The following is a 10,117-nucleotide window of genomic DNA, read 5'->3' as shown; positions in this document are numbered from 1 at the left end:
CTTTCACAGCATCAGTGCAGTGTATTAATAATCTGTCCGAGGAATCCCTGATCCTTGATGTCACTGCTTTAACTCACAGCTCTTCTTGATCTCTGTCTCATTGAAATTGGGGTTTTCCTGGACTCTGTGTGTCTCCCTGCCAGCCCCTGGGCACTGACAGATCTCACCCCACCCAGCTTCTGGGTGACCTTTCTCCTCTAACTCCTTAATTCTCTGTTTTGCAGATTCCATCGGTGAAAGGCCAGCGTGGAGGAAAACCCAGCGTGGGGGGAACAGCAGAGTGGGTGAAAACTGGCCCAGCACCGCCCATCCCAACCTGTGCTTCCCAGCTCCGTGTGCTGCTGCTGAAGGAGCCCCTTGGGCTGTGCCTGGCACCATGGTGGGGCAGAGCCCTGGCGAGGGCAGGGCTGCCGTGCTCCTTCAGCCCTTTGTGCACCAGGTGGGCGGCCACACCAGCATGCTGACCTACGACGAGCACACCATCTGCAAGCCCCTGGTGTCACAGGAGCTGAGCTTCTACGAGTCCCTGCCCCTGGCCATGAGGCAGTTCACGCCTCAGTACAAAGGTAAGGGCAGCTCCAGAGCTCTCACCTTCCTAAAAAGCCTCCCCAGCTCCTGCAGGTGAGGCCTTTCCAGGCACAGAGGATTTTCCTGCATGTCCCTGAACTTGCTGCCCCATCCCTGACCCCCATTGCCAGCCCCTAGAAAGCAGCCCTGGTATATTTTTAAGACATCCTCCCTCCCTCCTCTTTCTTATTCCTTCAGTATTTTCTGCTTTTATTGCCCGACTTGTGCTGCTCATAAAGCTCCTGACCCTGGCTTTTGGGGGAGGCGAGAAGCTCGGTTGTCACGTAAAAACTTAAAATATCTCCTGGTCCTTCAGCGTTGCAGCAAAGAGCTCAGTCAGCCACGGCTCCAATGCTCTTCCAGCCCAATCTCCACCTTTCCCAGAAATTCAGGGGCCTCTGCAGATTTATGGGACAATATTAAAAAGATGCTTAAGGGAGAAAAGTTTCCTCTGAGCGGTTTCCTCTGGCAGGGGCTGGGTGCTGCAGCACTGGGCCCTCACTGATAAAGCTGTTAAACAGTCCCAGTTTAACCAGTCCAGGGGTGCCCTGGTTATTCAGACCTTTTCGTCTTTTTCTCTCCTGTTTCAAATCCCAGACAGTTTTATGATGAGGGGCAATTGAGAAGCAATTCTCCAATCTGGCATGGGGCTGGCAGGTTTATTCCTCTCTCCCAGCCCTGCTGCTGGACAATCCAAGAGGTGGAACGTTTTCCTGTGAGGGTGAGGAGGGGGATGAGCGACCCAGGGGGATGATCCTGGTGGTTCCATCCCCCATTCACACGTATCCATGCACCTCATCTCTATTTCAGGGCTGTGGGAACAGCCCTGGGACCATTATGTAATGGTGACATTCTCTACAATGGGGATCAAATATCATCCAAGCCTCACCCTCGCCGTGGCTTTTCCTGCTTGCCTCACCCATATCAGGCAGTTTGGTGACCTTGGGACCAACTTTTATCCCCTTTGAAGGCCCTGCCTTGTCCCAGTTGAGCTCAAAGGGGGATGCTGGGCTTGTTTTCCAGCCCAGTTCTGCTCAGGTTCCCAGCACCCTCAGCACTGGATGAATGTGCTTGTAAACACAAAAATAAACCCACGAGGACAGAGTTACAGAGTGAAACCTCCTGAGATGCCACCAGCGTGGTGACAGCACCCAGAAATACCCTCTGGCTCCTCGCTGGTGCTGGCAGGAGGGAGATTGGGGTGTCAGGGGCACCAAAGGCCAGCACAGACAGGCACCCAAAGGCTTTGGAGAGATGTTTGCCTGCTGCAGCAAAGGAGGAGCCCTGGGGGTTGTCTGCCACACACAGGTCACGGCAGGACACCTGCAAACCCCAGTGGAATCCCCCCAAGAAACAAAAAGCACTTTTCAGGCTGAGCTGTAGGTTTTTTGAAGATTGAATTTCCAGCTGGGAGGAGGGAGAGGATCACATTCCCTTCCAATTTAACGCTCGGTTCTCGCCTTTGAAAATCTCCCCATTAATTTTCATATTAATGGCTGATATTTAACAACTCTTACTTTCACGCTATATATAAGTTTTTTGGGGCCAGCCCGTCAGCACTATGCAAATGAGCACAGCCCTGCTGATTGCAGGCAGGAACTGGGACAGTTTTTAAGGTTATGGTGTTTGCAATCGAGGGCTCTGGTCGCCTCCCTGTGACTTTTTAAAATGAAAAAGCCTTTGATTTAGGCAAAAGAACCCATGCCTACATCCCCTGAAAATGTGCAGCAGTCCAGGCTGAGAGGAGACTTGTTTGCTCTCAGAAATACGGATTTTTTAAGAATGGGACTCAGGAAAAAGGCAGTGCTGGAGCCTGAGGAAGATGGAAGTCCCTGAGCTCACCACAGAGGGCTGGGAGGGCTAAAAATATTCCTTTTGCCCCTGATGAAGGTTTGCAGCCCCTCAGCTCCCTTGGCAGAGTGGCCTGGGTAGATTTCCCCCCATTTCTGTGCAAAGTCAGCTGTTGAACCCAGCCTGTTCACAGTAATGCTGAGTGAACAGCAGAAGGGACCAGCAATGCTTGTGGTGAGGGAAAAGCTTCCAAACTCAAGGTTTTGGGGTGCAGGACCCGGGGAGGGAGGGGCACCCCAGTCCAAGAGGGACAGCTCAGGTGGGGAAACCCCCCTGAGGCAGCAGAACCTGGCAGGCACAGGAGGCAAAGCCTCAGGTCGGTGTTTGCTGACTGGAACTGAGCTTGAAATGGAGAGAAGGGGCTTTGCACCTTTGTTTGCTTTGGCACCTTTGCTTGGGAGAGCAGAACTGTTTGTTAAGCTGCTGAGATCATCTCCCCATGCCCAGCAGACCTGGTGAGGATGCCCTGGGCACAGCTGGGTCCAGCCCAGCTCCCCACATGCCCAGCACACCCCTGGGCACAGCTGGGTCCAGCCCAGCTCCCCACATGCCCAGCACACCCCTGGGCACAGCTGGGTCCAGCCCAGCTCCCCACATGCCCAGCACACCCCTGGGCACAGCTGGGTCCAGCCCAGCTCCCCACATGCCCAGCACACCCCTGGGCACAGCTGGGTCCAGCCCAGCTCCCCACATGCCCAGCACACCCCTGGGCACAGCTGGGTCCAGCCCAGCTCCCCACATGCCCAGCACACCCCTGGGCACAGCTGGGTCCAGCCCAGCTCCCCACATGCCCAGCACACCCCTGGGCACAGCTGGGTCCAGCCCAGCTCCCCCACATGCCCAGCACACCCCTGGGCACAGCTGGGTCCAGCCCAGCTCCCTGTCTCCCCAGCTGGGCTGTCTCCAGTGCTGCTTTGGCTGGTCCCACTGCCCTGTCCCCAGTCCCTGTTCTCTCTGGGAGCTGGCAGCCCCCCTGAGCCCCAAATCACAGAATGGACCAGGTTGGAAAAGACCTTTGAGATCACTAAGTCCAACCTATGAGCTGACACCTCCTCATTTACTAAACCCTGGCACTGAGTGCCACATCCAGGCTCTTTTCAAACCCCTCCAGGAACAGTGATTCCACCACCTCCCTGGGCAGACAGTTCCAGTGCCCAATCATTCCTTCAGCAAAGAATTTTTTTTCCTGACGTTTAAACTTCCTCTGGTGCAGTTTAGGGCTGTGCTGTGAGCAAGGGGAGGCTCAGGCAGCCGTGCTGGGGTGGGACGGTGTTATCAGCCTTTCCCAGAAAGGTCAGAGCTGGCGGCAGTGTCATCCATGGCATTCCTGTGCTGTCACTTGAGACGTGCACACAGCCAGCCCCGTGCCAGGGATGGGCTCATGTTGGGCTAAATCCGTGCTGGACTGGCTGGCATTTGAGCCCTGTGATTCCTGTCAGAGGCAGGGAAAATTGTAATGTTCAAATGCAGAATGGTGTTTTAAGCATTCAGGGTGGGAAAAAAATAACCTCTGGTCACAGTCCTGGTCTTTGTTGGGCACAAACACCGGACGTGTGACACTCCAGGCCCCCGTGGGATATCTGGGTGCTGGTCCTTGGTGCTGGGGGAAGGACATGACCATGACAATGAGTGGGCAGCAGTGCCAGCCCATGGCCACATCCCTGCCCTGCTCCCAGGGCTCTCCAAATAAAAAGAGCTGTTGGCAGGCTGGGTGTCCTTGCAAAATGCCTTGTCCCCAACCCTCCCTTTGCTTCCTGCCAATGAAGAGTGTTTCCAGCCTCGTGCTGTCTTTAAAAAGCACTTAAATCCCTTGTGATAAATAAGATGAGAGCCCCTGATCTGGAGCAGGGGGCTTTTCTGGGTCACCCAGGGCACAGCAGAGCTCAGAGGGGTTGGGGACAAAGGAATGTGGGGTTCAGAGGGGACAGGTTTCAAACTGAACCCTCAGAGGGGGAACACTTAAAAATCCTGAGAGTATTTTCCAGGGTCTCAACCTAATGATGTTTTATTGGGCTTGAAATCAGAGTGGGATCAGTAAAAGGCCCCTAAAACACAAGGTGGTGGCAAAATGGTGGCCAGGCCTCTGTGATACCCCACGGGCTCATGTGTCTCATTTGTTTTTCCCTTTGTCCAGGTGTTGTGTCCGTGCACCTCAAGAAGGACAGCCTGGGCAACCTGACCCTGATTGCCAGCCCCAGCCTGGGCCAGCCGGACAGCGCCGGCGGTGACCCCGCGGTCACCCTGTGGCACAAATGCAAGTGGAGCCACACCCAGGTCACCAAGACCTTCAGAGACAGGTGAGGGTCTGTCACTCCTGCAATCCTCCTGGCTGGCATCGGTCACTTGGGTGGGGTGGGGTTGGGACGGTTTGGGATGGGTTTGGGACAGGTTTGGTGGCCCAGCTGTGGGTTTAGGGCAAAAGTAGGACCCAGCCAAGGTGAAGAACAGCAGAGCCAATCCCTGTGTGTGTGGTCCTGCTCTTCCCTGTTGTGGGGATGGAGTGGGGTGGATCTGGGATGTTTTTGCTCAAATATATGCCTCAAATTCTGCTCTAAACACCATTCCTTGGAGCACACCATGCTCCAGGAGAGGAGAGGCCATGGGAGAACAGTCACTGAGCATGGAACATCCCTTTGCTGCCATCCCATCCCATCCCATCCCATCCCATCCCATCCCATCCCATCCCATCCCATCCCATCCCATCCCATCCCATCCCATCCCATCCCAGGGGAGACCTCTCCCAGGAAGGTTCCCAGTGTTCCCAGCACCTCTGGCTCCCAGAGGTTTTCTGCAGGACTGAATCCTTCATCCCAAACTGGTTCAGAGCAGCCCTGAGCCACCTGGGACTGAAGGTGAACTATCCCTGCTGTGGAGCCGCTGCCTTTGGAGTGATGGGAGTGGTGGAGTTGGGATGAGCAAGACCAAGGAATGACCCCCAAGGAAAAGAGATCTCCTCATCACTCCTTCCCTCCCTTCCCTTCTTAGAGCCAGCCCCTCCAAATTGGGAATCATTCCCATTGTTGGACCATTTGCCTGTGCTGTGCCCATTAGGTGGATAAATAGAGATCCCTGGCAGCTGGGGCTGTGAATGGCTTTTCAAGGGAGCCAGCACACTTTAAATTATAATGAAAAAAAGTATTGGCAGGCAGCAGTAGCTGGCTTTCTGAAAATTACTGTTATGGAGTAACAAAGGATCTCTGCAGGTTGGACATGATCAATATTGTTCCTTTGAGAGTCCCTGAAAATCCACCTTATCAAGTTTGAGGCTCTACAGAAAAAAAAAAAAAAGAGGGAAGGGAATATTCTCCTCTGGAGCTTAAAAACCTGACGTGTTCCTCTGTGTGCTTTGTCTAGCTGCCCTGGGAAGATGCTTTTGAGGACAGACCTTCAGTACCACACAGATTCCCTTTTGGAAGATGCAAATGGGAAACAGTCAGAAAGGAAGAGCTACAACCCCTGGGGACTGCACTGTCACCTGCAGCACCTGAACCGCATGTGCTCCAAGCACAACGAGAACAAACTCCATCGTATCCTTTCTTCCCTCCCCTCCAGCACAGTCCTGGCTACAGATAGCAGCTGGAAATCAGTGTAGGGTTTATTGCAGGGGGATGCATTCCCTCCCTTGCACAGACTCTGGGAAAAGAAGGAATATTTCTGTTATCTTCTCTCCCTGTTAAAAAAAAGAAAAAAACAAAACATTTCCCATAAAGAGTTCTCGGCAGAAGTCAAAGATCCCCTTGGCATACATTTAAAAACACAACTATGCAGGAATTAGCAGCTGCCTCGCCTTTTATTTTCCTATTACACTTCATTACCCACCAGTCATGTGAGTAATAGAGTTTAACAACTTCCCCCACCCACCGGAGCGAGCTCCGCACGGAGGGAAGGTGTCGGAGTGACAGCCCAGGGCTACAGTGTCACTGGAGAATGAGCTGTTGGGGCTTTAATTGGTAGGGCTGTAGTACAGTAAATTAACTGGAATTGGCAGCGAGAGGCCCATAGCAATGACACGTTGGAGAAATTGGCTCAGAAAGTCTCATTACAGTTGTGAGCTGTTATGGAGAGTGTCAGCAGTCGCTTTGATTTAAGGCCTCTTTCAATTAGAATTTAAAAGCGTTGGGTTTCCCTTAAGTCACGCTCAGAGTTTCTCCTGCTGGAGAACGTGGTGTCCAAGTGCAGCTATCCCTGCATCCTGGACCTGAAGATGGGCACTCGGCAGCACGGGGATGACGCCTCGGAGGAGAAGAAAGCTCGGCACATCAAGAAGTGTGAGCAGAGCACCTCGGCATCGTTGGGCGTGCGCATCTGTGGGATGCAGGTAAAGCCTCCATCCCCTCGGCGTGCTGGTTCCCCCCTTGTGTCAGGAAAATTAATCCACAAACACCAGAGGTTTATGTCCAAAAAGGAGACGGAGGAGTCCTTTGACTTTATTTGAATAAAAGGAGAGGCCATGGGGCATTCCCCTGGGATCTCTGAGATTTTTGGAGGACGCAGCCTCCCTTTTTATCCTGTTTTCCCTGCCACATTTCCCTCTCTCTTTCCCAATTGGCTGAAGTACTTGAGAGGTACAGTCTTCCCAGAACACATGATATCCAAGATTCCCCTCTACTTTATAACCTTCCTTTTTAATTTTTAATTCTTACAGAATTCATGTTTTTTCCTCATTGCTTCTTTCATCTTTCAATATCCAATTTCATTTATCAGCAAACCTACAGCTTGTTTGTAAAGGCAAATATATATATTTTTTTCCCATGCATCAATCAGTGGAATCCTTCCCATTGTTTCTTTTATCTCTCAGTGCTGGTTTTATCTACGAGCAGACCCACAGTTCATTTGTAAGGACAAATCCCTCATTCCTCTCACTTGGAACCAAGCTGGAATCTCCAGGGATTCTTGGCTGGTGTGAATTGAAGCAGTTTTATTCTGTTTCCCCCCCAAACTGTAACAAGTGGCCACTCAGCTCTGGGTCCTCTCAGAGAGGGTGTCAAATATGGCACATTTAGGGTGACCCTTTCTCTGTTCCTCTGCCAGCAGTGTGAGCAGCTGGAATCCTTCACCCCATCCGAGACGCTGCTTTTACACACAGATTCCTGCTCAGCTCTTGGCTGCTGCACAGAAAAACCCCAAAAACACCACATTGCTCCACTTGTGCTTTCACTGAGCTGCCCCATCTTGGAGCTGTGAGAGACAGGGGTTCATTTTGGACTAAATTTCTCCTGATGGAAATCCCCATCCTTCCTCCTGGAAATCCAAACCACATGTTTCCCTCACTCACTATTCTCAAGCAGCTTTCAAAACCCTGCCTGAAGGATAATTTGAGAGTTATGAGAACAGAATATAAAGCAAAATATATAAAGTCAAACCCCATATCTTTTTCTGATCTCTGTCATTTTCCTATGGGCAGAGTTGAACCTCAGTGGTCATAATGATGCCTTGGAGTGCCTACCTAGAACAGAGGCTAGGCAGAGTTAAGAGAATAAAGTGAGGATTTATTAAAGGCCTTCAACAGATACACCTTGGGCAGTGAAAGCCTCCCAGAGAATACACCCCAGATGGACCATGGTCATGAGTTTTTCAGACAGATACAAGTTTGGTATATTTGCATTTCAGGGGTTAATTCTCCAGTTGCAGTTTCAGATATTGAAGTCACATTCCCCCAGTTCACTCCTTCCCAATTCACTTTTGTTTATACTTTTCAAGCCATGAGGCTGTAGGGTGTCCTTGGGTTCCAGGCCCAGAGGAACTGTGTGTGCCAGTGTCAAGTGTCGACTACCAAAGTTGTTAACACTTTACATGAAGTTTAGAGTTATACACTAATGCAGCGCAAGATTTGAAAAATACAAAGGCTAAAATCTTAAAGCACCACTCGTGAATCCTTACAGCTTAGGATATTCTATGATTTTATGGATTATTCCTCTCTTCCCTTCTAGGTTTACCAGGCAGACACCGGCCATTTCCTGTGCAAAGACAAATACTATGGGAGGAAGCTGTCTCCGGAGGGATTCCGGCAGACCCTGCGGCAGTTCCTGTGCACTGGGAACCAGCTGCGCACGGATCTGCTGGAGCCCATCATCCTGCGCCTCAAGGCTCTGCTGGCCGTGATCAGGAAGCAAAGCTCCTACAGGTTCTACTCCAGCTCCCTCCTCATCATTTACGACGGGCAGGAGCACAAGGAAAGCGCGGATCATCATCTCCCTTTCCCAAAAAGTCACGGCACGAACCCCTCCAGGGTGGATGTGAGGATGATAGACTTTGCCCACACCACCTTCAAAGGTTCCAAGAGCAACCCCAATTCCACCCTGCACGACGGGCCGGACCACGGTTACATTTTTGGCCTGGAGAACCTGATCAAAATCCTTCAGAGCCTGTCAGAAGGGAAGTGAGAATTTCTGTGAAATGGCCTGGGTTTCCTAGTGACTGATAGCCCTGAAAATCCCACCTGGGGTCGGCTGTGTGGGACCCTCTGGCTGCTGGACCTGGCACGGAATTAGCACGGATAAATTGGGAAGTGCTGAAAATTCTCCATGTGCAGTCACTGAACTGAAGAGTGGAAAGAAGAGAGCTGGAAGAATCTGCTCTCTCTGCCATCCATCAGAAGATTTATTTTCCTTTCTGCTTTCTGGTTTTACTGCGGTCCTTTATTCATTTGTAAGCCAAAGAAAGCATTACTTGGGAAGAGTCTTAATGATGAACCAGGAGCTGCTCACCGCACAGCCGAGCAGGTTTGGGGCAGGAATGAATAGATGGAGCTTCCCTTTGGAGCTTCCCTTCCTGCTCCAGCTCAGGTCGGAGGGAAAAACACCCTCCAACATTCCCAGTGCCCCTGGTCGGGATTCTCTGTGCACGTGTTCAGAGCAGGAGCTGCACCTCTCCAAGATTTAACATCCCTGTGGGGTTATAATGGAATTTTCTGTGGATTTTTCTAGGAAAGAGGCTTCACTGGGGCTGGAGGCATGGTATTGTGATGACTCTGTCAGGTACCAGCCACAGAAAACATTCACATCAAGGGATTTTTGCTTAAAGACAAAAACAAAAAACAAAAAACCAAAAACAGGGAAAAAACCACCAAAATCTGTGAGATTGAGTCAGGGACTAGATGTCAAAAGTCACCCAGAGATTCTTTGATACAAATACTGTGTGTGTATGTGTGTGTGTGTATGTGTGTGTGTGTGTGTGTTTGAAGGAGACAGTAACAAAAGACTCTAAAATATAATGTTTACAGCTTTTGTGGACTGATTTTATTATTATGATGGAACAAATATAATTCCTTCCTTCATGGTGTGGGAAATCTGAAGAAGAAGTCCTTGCACAAGGAATGGAGCTACAGAACTCCAGTACTGGGGAGTGGGGATATAAATAAAATTGTGGAAGTAACTCCCACTGTTGTCCATCTCTTTTTCCCACCCGCAGCATCCTTGAGGTACATTATCCTTTGTTTAAGCCCATAATTTTTTAAGAGAGCTGTTATTGCCACAGGTTTAAACATCAGATCCCAAGGGAGACGCTTCACTTGGATTTACAGCAGAAAGCTGGGGAGCTGCTGCAATTTATAACTGGAAAATTTCAGACATCTGGCCCAGCTGTGTATTTTGCTTGGCCTGGAGTCCACCTGGGAATACTCTTGCTCACAGTGTTGGGTTATTGCTTGACCACAAACTGTAAAAAAAAAAAAACAAAAAAACCCAAAAAAACCACAAAC

General features: G+C 50.7%; 1 protein-coding gene across 1 annotated transcript; it reads left to right on the top strand.

The window, feature by feature from the left end:
- Nucleotides 1-361: 361 nt before the first annotated feature.
- Nucleotides 362-8,801, top strand: IP6K3 (inositol hexakisphosphate kinase 3). Its single transcript, XM_062509534.1, has 5 exons — nucleotides 362-566; nucleotides 4,553-4,715; nucleotides 5,773-5,945; nucleotides 6,561-6,736; nucleotides 8,349-8,801. The coding sequence occupies exons 1-5, from the start codon at nucleotides 377-379 to the stop codon at nucleotides 8,799-8,801; spliced, it is 1,155 nt and encodes a 384-aa protein (XP_062365518.1). The 5' UTR covers nucleotides 362-376.
- Nucleotides 8,802-10,117: the final 1,316 nt, after the last annotated feature.

The sequence above is a fragment of the Cinclus cinclus genome, chromosome 27, assembly GCF_963662255.1.
Source record: "Cinclus cinclus chromosome 27, bCinCin1.1, whole genome shotgun sequence".
Classification (NCBI taxonomy): Eukaryota; Metazoa; Chordata; class Aves; order Passeriformes; family Cinclidae; genus Cinclus; species Cinclus cinclus.
Note: the sequence above shows the minus strand (reverse complement) of the source record. Positions and strands in the feature narration are given on the sequence as shown.